This window comes from Myotis davidii, unplaced genomic scaffold, assembly GCF_000327345.1.
Source record: "Myotis davidii unplaced genomic scaffold, ASM32734v1 scaffold62, whole genome shotgun sequence".
NCBI lineage: Eukaryota > Metazoa > Chordata > Mammalia > Chiroptera > Vespertilionidae > Myotis > Myotis davidii.
The window spans coordinates 4154343-4166074 of record NW_006295180.1 but is presented as its reverse complement, the minus strand read 5'-3'; the positions used below and the strand labels follow the sequence as shown (position 1 = coordinate 4166074).

At 46.0% G+C, this 11732-nt stretch overlaps 1 protein-coding gene across 2 annotated transcripts in view; it reads right to left on the bottom strand.

Annotated features, from left to right (window-relative positions):
- The window catches only part of ADTRP (androgen-dependent TFPI-regulating protein), an 85188-nt gene that overhangs the window by 55607 nt on the left and 17849 nt on the right, over nt 1-11732 (bottom strand). The window contains exon 2 of one of the 2 annotated variants that reach the window (XM_015567809.1): nt 9838-10085. In XM_015567809.1, the coding sequence (XP_015423295.1) occupies nt 9838-9990 (153 nt within the window). In that variant the 5' untranslated portion in view covers nt 9991-10085. Of the gene's footprint in view, nt 1-9837; nt 10255-11732 lie in introns of those variants that run through there. The other variant, XM_006769727.2, reaches the window with a different exon arrangement.

Genomic DNA, 11732 nt, shown 5'->3' with positions numbered 1-11732 from the left:
CGGGCAACAATTTTAAATGCCATGAAGATGTTGCCATCCCAATACTTGTCACTTACTTTTGACATTTGGCCCTTAGGGCTATAGAATTTGAAGTGCAGTCTTTTGCACATGGATATGAGAAAAAGTCACTCCTCCACCCTACTCCCACCTCCACCCCAGCTATTTAGGCCAGAGCAGGCAGCTGCTTTCGTTAGGAAAGGCAGGCCTGGGGCCTGGGCTCTGGGTGAGAAGGCCTGCACTGTTCTATCAACACAGCAATTAATCATGTACTGAGCACTGAGTGCCTGCCAGTTTTCCCTCTTCGGGGAGAGGCTGCCTCCACCCAGCATGTGAAGTCCACGTGACCACTTTCCTTAGCGAAAGCCTCCCTGGATCATCATGAGTCAAGCTCCTCCTGACTTTCTCTTTCCTTCCCCAGTTGCAGAATGTGGAAATTGAATTGGGGAAAAGAACACATTACTCAGAACTTCCACGGCTTCTCCTTCATCAATAAAAATTGCCTCCACACCATAAACATGCCAATCACTCCTCCCCCTCCACCCTCAGCTCACATATTATTTCACAGGCATACGCCACGGTGTAAAGATACCAACATCCCCAGTGATTTTAATCTGCACTGATGTGCCATCATCAACAAGGAACATTATGGAGCCCTCACACAGGAGCTCAGGAGGGAGGAGCTAGGGTGTAGCCAAGAGAAGTAAATAGACAAGAACTGGGGCAAAGAGGAACCACACAGCAGAGCTGGAGGGCAAGGAGAGGGAGGCACCATGGCCTCACTCAGTGAGGAGGCTTCTGGGGGCTTCAGGGACAGGTTTGGATCAGCTCACCGAAGAGCACAATGGCCTGCTCTTTCTCTAAGGAGAGTACAATGGAAGGTTTTACAAAACATGCATGGAAATAAAAGTCATGGGAGAAAATGGTAGTTGTTAAGGGGTGAACTGTGTCCCCTGATGCAAAGTTGATACTGGTATGTTGAAGTTATAACCCCCCAGTACTCAGAGTGGGACTGCATTTGGATATAGGGTCTTTTAAGAGGTAATTAAATTATGACCGGGGCCTTCATAAGAGGAGATCAGGGCACAGAAATCTAGAGATTTCTTCCCTAGAGGGAAGACCACGTGAAAACATAGGAAGAAGGTGGCCATCTGCAAGCCAAAGAAAAGTCTCAGGAGAAACCAGCCCTACCCGCACCTTGATCTTGGACTTTTAGCCTCTAGAACTGAGAGAAATAAATTTCTGTTGTTTAAGGCACCCAGTCTGTGGTAGTCCAAGCAGAATAACACAGCAGCCTTAAAATAAGACAGCAACAACTGGCTTTGTCTTAACATTACTGTCTTTTACATTTTTCAACTACTTTGACTTCCCAGGAAAGCAGAGCTAATGTTATCCTCTTGATCAAGACCCGCTTCAGAGCTGCTCTCTGATTTATCTTTTCTACCAGTCCTTCTCAAATTCTGTTTGGTTCTTTTGTGCCTTTTTCTAAAATGCCCCTGGTCCTAGTTTGGTAGATGTCTTCCATTTTTGTTGCTTGCTGACAAACTTACCACCTGGGAGAGCTGAATACACATTTTTATAACTAGTGCAATTTAAGAAAGAAACCATAGCTAAAGGATATTTAATTTTTATATTCATGTGTCTTCGCAAAATTCACAAAAAAATCTTGAAATCACAGAAACTTAGTCTCTCTAAGTCATCAAGTTTATGGCTTTGCCTTTAAGCCAAAATTAAACCATTGCAGGAAATGAGAATTTTTGTATGCAAAAAATTATTCCAGAGAGGGAGATTCCACAAGTTTCCTGAGCAAGACATTATAACTCTTATTAGATGAGTCAAGTAATCCAGTGCCCAGCTCAGCACTCCATGCCTGACTTGGACAGGCCGGGACTTTCTTAGGTCTCGCTTTAGAAATGATGCAATACTTGCAATGAGAGACTATTTCAGAATAAAAGCCAACGGGGACTAATTGTAGTGTAGTGGTTAGGGTGGTGGCACCAGGAGTAGGTAGAGGAAGCCTTTGTCAAGTATAGACATATTTGTATTACATGCATATACTATTTCAATAATAATTAATGCATTTAGTTTACTAGTAAGTAAGAGTTTGAAATACAGAACAAGGAAAAGAACATAGGGGAAGAGTACAAACTTGATGGGGGGTGAGGGAGAGAGAAGAAACCAAGAACACTGAGGGACAGGTTGGAAAGAAGAATTATAAGAATGCTTGGCCAGAGTTGCATAGCTGATGACCACGATCCTCAGTAGTAGGATGGCTGTAGGGTAGACTGTCTTACAAGTCGGTCCCTAGAAAATGGCTCTTACTAGTTAGAAACATGTTCTTGTCATTTCTGCATGCAACCAACATTCACAGAGTGCCTATTGGGTGCCTGAAATTGTGTTAGACATAATCCAGGCCAGGGTAGGCTCTATATTAATATGTTTTTATTAGGAAGAAGAAGAAATAAATAGAGCAGGAGGAGGAGTTGGAGGAGAAGGAGAAGGAGAAGGAGAAGGAGAAGGAGAAGGAGGAGGAGGAACCTTTCTGTATGTTTACTCTTTTACATTATGTAGGTCAGGTTCCTTGGGAAACACAACCTGAGACTCCAAGGTCAGCCTGCAGAGTGTTCATTGAGGGTGCTCATAGACCTTCTGTGAGAGTGAGGGAAGGAAGTAGGGAACAGGACTGAGCAGCAAGAAAAGCTAAGAGGCAACATGGCTGCATGGAATCAGCTAATCCCTGAAGGAGCCCTAGAGCTGAAGTGGCCCTTCAGAATTGTCCTGGAGCCTTTGTACCCCAAATCAACCAGTCATTGGATACAGCAACCCCAGGGAGGTCCCTGAGCCTTGGTCCCTAGGCAGCTCTTTCAGCTGAGCCCAGGTCTGGGACAGGCGCTCAGCTGTGACTCATCAACAGCCAACACTTCTCCCAAGAGCTGGAGGGTGAGTACCTCTGTGCTGGCGAGGTGGGGGATCTGAGTAACACCCCTCAGTATCCACTACATATAAGGAAACTAAGGCACAGAGAAGTTAGGTAACTCACTTAAGATCCCACAGCAAATAAATGGCAGCAATCACACCCAGGCAGGCTGACTCCAAAAGCTAAGCCTCACTCATCTCTAAACTGTGTGTAGAGAATCTACCAAAATGCTGTCATGGTTGCTCAATTAATTACATCTCTTTTCTTTTGGATGTTAGTGGTTACTATTCCCTTGTATCAGCCCTCATCCTTTGCAGCTTCCTCAGAGCTAAGAACAGCAGCCTTGCCGAAACCGGTTTGGCTCAGTGGATAGAGCGTCGGCTTGTGGACTGAAAGGTCCCAGGTTCGATTCCGGTCAAGGGCATGTACCTTGGTTGCGGGCACATCCCCAGTGGGGAGTGTGCAGGAGGCAGCTGGTCGATGTTTCTCTCTCATCGATGTTTCTAACTATCTCTCTCCTTTCCTCTCTGTAAAAACTCAATAAAGTATATTAAAAACAAAAAAAACACAGCACCCTTAAGTATTTTTTGTTAAATACACAGTTAAGTGTATTTTTGATGGTTGAATTTAAGAGTTCCACAGATTAATACATTAACCTGATGATAAACATTAAAGGTTGGCCCCAAGTATTGAACGGAGTTCTGTAACATAAATGGAACTTTGTCTTCTCACTGTTTGTGGGCTGCCTTGGAGTCTGGACCAATGGAGCATTCTCAAGGACCTCTGTTCCCCAAGCCCTGCTTTGCTATCCCTGGGGACCTATGTGATGAGGTCACTGTAGTCATCTGAGAGCTCGAGGAGAATGAGGTCAGAGCTGCCTGAGGCTTGGGCAAATTAATGAAGAGGGGAGGGAAAGGTTGTGTCTCTGTTGAAGTGGGGTGGGAGAAACAGTGGGGTCCACCCAGAATCGCCCCTGGACAGCCCAGTTACATGGCAACACCCCTAAAAATGTTTCAGAAGGACTATTATTTTCAAAAAGAGGAAAACCCAGAAAACTGGGTAAACTCTGCAAGCCAAATCATAGCTAAAAAGTGCCCTCCATCCCACAACTCCTCAGCTTGCCTTCCCTGGGGTCAGAGACAGTCAAAGGGTTGAAGTGGAGTAGACGGCGAGGAGGGGCACATCGGTGGTGGAAGACTGAGGCGCTGGAAGCCTGAGCTGACATCAGCACCCTGAGGATGTCCACAGCACAGCTTTGTTTCCACGCCCAGCTTTGGGAACTTCCCCGTTTAGCACTAGTCATTGCTGCCTGCTTGAGCCTGCAAACTCAGCCTCCAGGACTGTCCCAGGGCTGAGGGCCTTCACCTCGGCAGCTGCAGCAGAAAAGCAGTGGCTCCCTGAGGAGCCGGAGCCTGCAGCCTGCAGAAAGAGGTATTGAGCAATGAGGAGTGACCCTTGCCTAGAAACATGACCCACCCAACATGGTCAGTGAGGAGACCCATGTTTCACTAATCACCCTTCCCTCTGTTGCACCACTACTCAAAGATGAGATGACTAGAAGCTCACCACCATCCTCCCATCTTCTCTCTCCTTCACCCACTGCTTACACCATTCTGAGTGTTTTCCACATGCCATCTTATTTATCCCTCATGGTCACTCTGTGATTATGAATTATTTTTATTTCTATTTGACAGATTTGGAAATGAAGATATAAAGAAATACCTAGCTCAGGGTCACAGAGCTAGTAGGTGGTGAAACTGAAGTTCATCCCAGAGAGCTCACGACCTAAAACTCCGCTTGTAACCATGAGGCAACACTGCCTCTACCTCCCAAGAGAGAATTGGCTGCCTTTTCCCAGGAGTCACTTAACTCCTTCATTAGGCAGAAACACAGGTCTCCCCTCTCCTTTCTTTACTCTCCTTAGGCACTAGGCATGAACTGGTCACCGTGACCAATTCTCAGTGGTACCCCCTCACACCTCAACTTACCCCTGTGCCTGCCACCAACCCTGTTTCTTCCCTTTGAGTCCCCTGGGATAGCTCCAGGAGGAAACCAGGAACACTCGGAATGCTGACTTCCACTGCGGTGGACTTTGCTCTTAAAACCGGGCATACCTGCCCTAGCCAGTTTGGCTCAATGCATAGAATATTGGCCTGCAGACCGAAGGGTCCCTGGTTTGATTCTGGTCAAAGGCAGGTATCCTGGTTGCAGGCTCCTCTCACAACCGGGCCCTGGTATTTGTGCGTGCTGGAGGCAACCAATCTATGTGTTTATCTCACATTGATATTTCCCTCTGTTTTTCCCTCTCTCTTCCACTTTCTCTAAAAATCAATGGAAAAATATCCTAGGGTGAGGATTTTAAAAAGGGGGTGGCGGGCATAACTGATATTCAGCCAACTAGAAGGTAAAGCTATTTAGAGGGGAGGGGTGTAGATTTCCTGGAAAGCAGGATGGGGCACAGACTTCCACAAGCTTACAAAAAATAAACTTGAAAATGTTATAGGAAGCTATGAGACCTCTATAACTTTATAAGCAAAACCATTAACCAATTAATCCTTAGTTAACACTAATTAATCTTTAGGAAACACAACCACAAGACCTCGAGAGCTAGAAATTTTAAGGCTCAAGATTTTACCTTAAGTAACATATTTGAAATCTATCCTTAAATTAATTCTCTGAAACACATTCAACCCATCTTCACCAACTGAAAAACTTCGCATTGTCACACTTTCAAGATGACACATACTAGGGCTCAGAAGGAAAATAGCCATAGGTGAGCCTCTCTGCTCATTTCAAGGGCCAGGAGATGTCAGAAGAGACTACTTCTTCAGGAATGCAGACAAGGCTATGGTCAAATTCAGTCAGCACATCAAGTCACCCAGCTTTTATTATGGAGGTACTCTGTGCCAGCCATTGTAGCAAATGCAACTTAGAATCATAGACTGTTAAGACTGGCAAGGACCTAGGGGACAAAATTTCTGTTATGGAGCCCCTTACAATTTTATTGGAATATTAAGACTCACATATGGGTGGAAATTAGAAAACAATACTAAGTATAAATAAGCAGACACTGAGAGATGCTGTAAAAACTTAGGAGAATTGGGACTGGAGTCGGTCAGTAGAGATTTTAAAGAGAATATGGGATTTCAGGTGACCTATGAAAGTAACAAAGTAGAGAGGTAGGTAGGCCTTTCATTGAAGGATAGTTTGAACATGGGTAGAGTAATGATAGCAAGAAGTCTGGGAACCAACCCTGGAGAAGACATGGGCTTTCCTGAAAAAGAGAGCAGCCTTTTTTGCAGTGGGAGAAGTGGGGAAGGAGGAGTGGGGAGGCTGAAGGCTGGGTAGTGAACTTTTATTATTTTATTTTAATTATTTGGTGAGGAAGAAGTAGTGAGCTTTTAATGCAGGAATTTGAAATTGGTTCCATAAGGTCAATGGGAGCTACTATAGTTTCTTAAGTAGTAGACCACACTTCTTAAGCAGGCTTATGTTTAAAATAAAACAAACAAACAAACAAACAAACAAAACAAACAAAACACACAAAAACAGCACTTTAGAAAGATTAATCTGGAATCTGAGTGGTAGATGGATGGATTGTTAACGGGAGGATAATCAGATGATCTGGTCACCCAGGTAATAAGAGCCTATCATGAGAGAGATAGAAAGACTGGGGAAAATGGAAAACATAGGATTCAGTGTTAGGAAAGCAAAAAGGGGATTAACATTAGGAAAAAAACCATGTCTGACAAAATAAGTGTGGTGTCTTTTTTCCACTTTTAGAAATGTGGGGTCTCTGGGGCATGAAACCAATGTAGAATTAAGAAGTCAGGGAGCTGTTTTGTGGGAGTAGGTGATAAATCTGTTCTTAGCCATGCCTAGCGTGAGGTGAGACACTGGAAATTGAATTTGATTAGACCATTAATTCTGGCTACATACACACCTCTCTTAAGGTTGACCATCTATACCAGCGGTGGGCAAACTTTTTGACTCGAGGGCCACAATGGGTTCTTAAACTGGACTCAGAAGAAGGAGCTGCGGCTGGGTTTCCCGACGTTGCCATGTTAACACTGCTGTTGGTGAAGGAGCGGAGGGGAGAGCAAGAGAACCCTCCGCTCTTTCGGCTCCAAGGCCGGATAGAACAGCCAAACAGGCCGGATCCAGCCCGTGGGCCGTAGTTTGCCCACAGCTGATCTATACTAATAAAAGGGTAATATACTAATTAGACCAGGAGACCTTCCAGACAAAGCCATGGTGGTGGGGTCAAGGCAGAAGTGGTTAGGGGCGATCAGGCCAGCAGGGGAAGGCAGTTCGGGACGGCTATGCTGGCAGGAGAGGGCAGTTAGGGACATCCAGGCCAGCAGGTGAGAGCAGTTGGAAGCAACCAGGAAAGAGGGGTAGGGCATTTAGGGGTGACCAGGCTGGCAGGGGAGGGCAGTTAGGGACATCCAGGCCAGCAGAGGAGGACATTTGGGAACAACCTGGCAAGAAGAGGAGGGTAGTTAGGGGTGACCAGGTTGGTAGGGGAGGGCAGTTAGGGGCCACTAAGGCAGCAGGGGAAGGCATTTAGGGGAGGCCACGCTAGCTGGTGAGGGCAGCAATGGTTGCCCAGGCCAGCAAGGGAGGGAGGTTAGGGGCAACCAGGCTGGCAGGGGAGGGCAATGAGGGTTGACCAGGCTGGCAGAGGAGGGAGGTTAAGGGTGACCAGGAAGGCAGGGAGGTCAGTGAGGGACAATCAGGCAGGCAGGCAGAGAGGTTGGGGGCGATCTGGCAGGCAGGGGAGCAGTTACACTTGATCAGGCAAGAAGGCAGGCAAGCGATTAGGAGCCAGCAGTCCCAGATTGCAAACTCTGACTCTCTGAGGGAGGGTCCCAGGGCCTTGTCTGACAATCCTTTGAACTTCACTCCTACTCTCACAAGGAGAGGCTGAGCTCTTCAGGGCGAGGCTCCACTCTTTGGACAAGACTCAGTTCTCCAAGGATCTGAGCCAGGGCTGGGCAAACTTTTTGACTCGAGGGCCACAATGGGTCCTTAAACTGGACTCAGAAGAAGGAGCTGCGGCGTGTTTCCCGACGTTGCCATGTTAACACTGCTGTTGGTGAAGGAGCGGAGGGGAGAGCAAGAGAACCCTCCGCTCTTTCGGCTCCAAGGCCGGATAGAACAGCCAAACAGGCCGGATCCAGCCCGTGGGCCGTAGTTTGCCCACAGCTGATCTATACTAATAAAAGGGTAATATACTAATTAGACCAGGAGACCTTCCAGACAAAGCCATGGTGGTGGGGCCAAGGCAGAAGTGGTTAGGGGCGATCAGGCCAGGTGGGAGGGCAGCTGGGGGTGATCAAGCCAGCAGTGGGGGGCAGCTGGGGCAAACAGCCTGGCAGTTGGGGGCCATGAGGCCAGCAGGGGAGGAGCAATTGGGGGTGAACAGGCTGGCAGGGGAGCCGTGGGGGCAAGAAGGACAAAGGGGAGGGCAGTTAGGGGTGAGCAGGCTGGCAGGGGGGAGGAGTTGGGGGTGATAAGGCCAGCAGGGGGGGAAGTTGGCGGTGAGCAGGCCAGCAGGGAGGGACAGTTTTGGGCAAGCAGGCCTGTGGGGAGGGCAGTTTAAGGCAAGCAGGCTGGCAGGCAGAGTGGTTAGGGGCAATCGGGCAGGTAGGCAGGTGAGTGGTTAGGAGCCAGTGGTCCCGGATTGCGAGAGGGATGTCTGACTGCTGGTTTAGGCCCGATCCTGTGTCAGACATCCCCCGAGGGTTCCCAGATTGGAGAGGGTGCAGGCAGGGCTGAGGGACATATAACCCCATGCACATATTTTGTGCACCGGGCCACTAGTGTTTAATATAAAGTCAACAAATACACAAAGCTGAGATTTTTACTATATTATTCTAGCTCCACAAAAGCATTTCTTTTGTTGTTTTCTAGGATTGAAATAAACTGTCACCTTGATGTTTTCAAGAACACTGAAGCTGTGTTCAGGCCTCAGATTTTTCAGGCCAAAATCAAAGGCCAGCAATTGGCCAGAGAAGGAGAAGCAGAACCTTCAGGCTTGTTTGATTTGAACTTTCTGAATGTCCAATCCTCAGCATTTCAGAGTGTCACTGGTTCTGACCATGTGTAACCTCTGCTTAGGAGTATGATTCCAAAGGATTGGCATGTTTTGTCCAGCTTCTGAAATCAGATGTTGACATTGGCACTCTACATTTTAGTTAAAAATATCAAATATTAATTAGCATCCCCAAAGGATGTGCCAATTTTAGCTTTTAACTCTAAAAATATGTTTACATGTTCCCAAAATATTTTTTAAAAGTCTGCTTTTCTCCCATTCATTCACATTTCATTCATCAGAATGAGGTCAACAGGGCTAGAAAGACAAGGGATCAAGTATTATGATTGGTTTGTAAATAGTTGAAAATCTTTATTTGTTATTTGGTTGGTTGATTTTAACCTTTATGATAGAGCCTTGAGCCTATAAAAAATGGAAGTGGGATCTGAACATGGCAAAATGTGTTTGCTTTTCTCAGATAAATCTGTTAGTCTGCATGTGCTGTAAAATGGCATTTTCCTCCATTGAAAATTCCACTTCCTATGCAACATATGCCATTCTGCCTTCCTCACAGACTTCCCCAAATAAAGTTCAAAATCCCTCTTGCATTTGTAGTCAATCTAGCCCCCCGTTTGGGGTCAACTGAACAGTGCCCCAAGAGAAGTCTTTTCAAAAAAGCATTTAACCATTAGCCAGTACAAAAATGTAGCTCTGGGTGACTTCTAAATTGAGTTTCTCAAAGCAAACTGTTAGGTAAAAGAGAAAGCCAAAACTCAAAAGCAATGAAGAAGGAAGAGAAATAATGGAATTTTGTATTTAATAAAATTTAAAGGTGATATACTTTACTATAGATAGATTGCTCCTTGAAACGGTCATATAGACTTACCAGGTTAAGGAGTGTCAAGTATTTCCACTGTCCACCATTTTGAAAGATTTTGGACATCTGCGTATCCCTTCCTTTTTGTGAGATGTGATAATTGAGAAAAATATACCAGCTCAAAACAAGGAAGTGGTATACGCATGCAGAAGTCCTCGTCATGGCTCACTCTGGCCGGGAAGCTGTGAACGTCTGAAGTGGCTTTCGTCTGGCGTCTTGTGTTGGGTAAGAGCTGAAGTCCTCCAGCAGGCGGGGAGCTGTAAAACACACCCCTCCGGGTGAGAGTTCCAACAAGGTTGAATTTTGCCTCCCTCATAAGCTCCTTCCTGATAAACTTTGTGACAGGATTATTGTTTATTTTCAGATGTCCCGGTTAGATAACAGGTAGTGTGCAGATTTGCATACAGGCAAGGATCAATTCAAGAGCTGCACTTTGCTCTAACAGGCTGAGCTGGGGCGTGGTTAAGTGACCTTATTGAGAATTACCACTAAACTGATGAAATCCTGTCATGGTTGCATTCTCTCTTCTTTGCTTTTCATTTGAGCAGAACAAGGAAGTTGCAATAATATCTTTTGAGAGAATGAGGGGTAGGTTGGTAAATCAGCAGGGAGAGATTGTGGGCATGTCTAGGACATGGAGGGAGGTAAGTAAAAAGGGAAAAGGTATTGTAATCTTGCTGCTGAGGTCTCTGAGGCCCCATGAAATCTGAAACAACACTTGGACCTCCAGAGAGCAGTTCTAAGGATTTTTTGTTTTTGTTTTTTTAATTTTGTATCTACTCCCTGGAGAGCCGAGGGTTACCCAAGGCTGCCCCGGACACTTTTATTTGCATAGGTTTTTCTGTACCCTGGGAGGACAGAAGCATAGCAAGTCATCTGTGGCTAAAGAAGCATAAATAAGCCGAAGTGTGTGGCCATGACCCCATCATACCTGAGTTTAGACATTTCCTTGGGGAGAACGAGAATATGCTCAGGCTGGGCAGTTTGAGGAACTGAATCCTGCCTCGAGCTGGACAGAAGGGACCTCAGAGAGAGCTGAAAGTGTCATACCTTGTGCCATCATCAGCTTGTTTCCCTGAGCAACTCACTAAGAGGGTTCTGAGCAAATCCCTCAGGGAACTGCTCTCAACGTAGTTGTGTAAGTATGTAGTTGGCGCTGTTCAATAATTTAACCAGGGTTTACAAGTACTGGGAGAAAGAGCTTCAGGCATGCCCTAACTGGTTTGGCTCAGTGGATAGAGTGTCAGCCTGCAGACTGAAGGTCCCAGGTTTGATTCTGGTCAAGGGCACATATTAGAGTTGTGGGCTCAATCCCCAGTAGGGGGTGTGCAGGAAGCAGCCAATCAATGATTGTCTCTCATCATTGGTGTTTCTATCTCTCTCTTCCTCTCTGAAATCAATAAAAAAATATATATTTTTTAAAAGGAACTTCAGGCTGTACACGTAGGACTAAACCAAACAAAGCTACCATCCAAGAGTCAGTCATAGGATCCCAAATCTTAGACACTGCATATGGGTATAGAGCAAATCTGAACTAGCAATAAAGGGTCTGCACTGTAAACATTCCCGAAGAGGTGATCTGGGCAATGGGTGACATAAAACTGTACACAATTCCATGACCTAGGTTAAGATTACAAATAACAATGATGACCAGGAGGTGTTTTCCCTAGGTCGTGTCTCTCAACACCAAAGAATGAGCTTCGAGGACCAGAAGATTTAAGCAAAGTGTGGAAAATTTATTACAAGCAGATTCAGACTCCCTGCAAGGGGAGGGGGACCCAAGAATGGGCTGCTCGTTAAAGCCTTGTAGTCCAGGGGTATATATTTGCTACAAGCCTGTTCTATGGCTACCTGTGTCATCGCCTGATTGAATCCCTCCATTGTTTTTGCCCAGCAGTGGACCT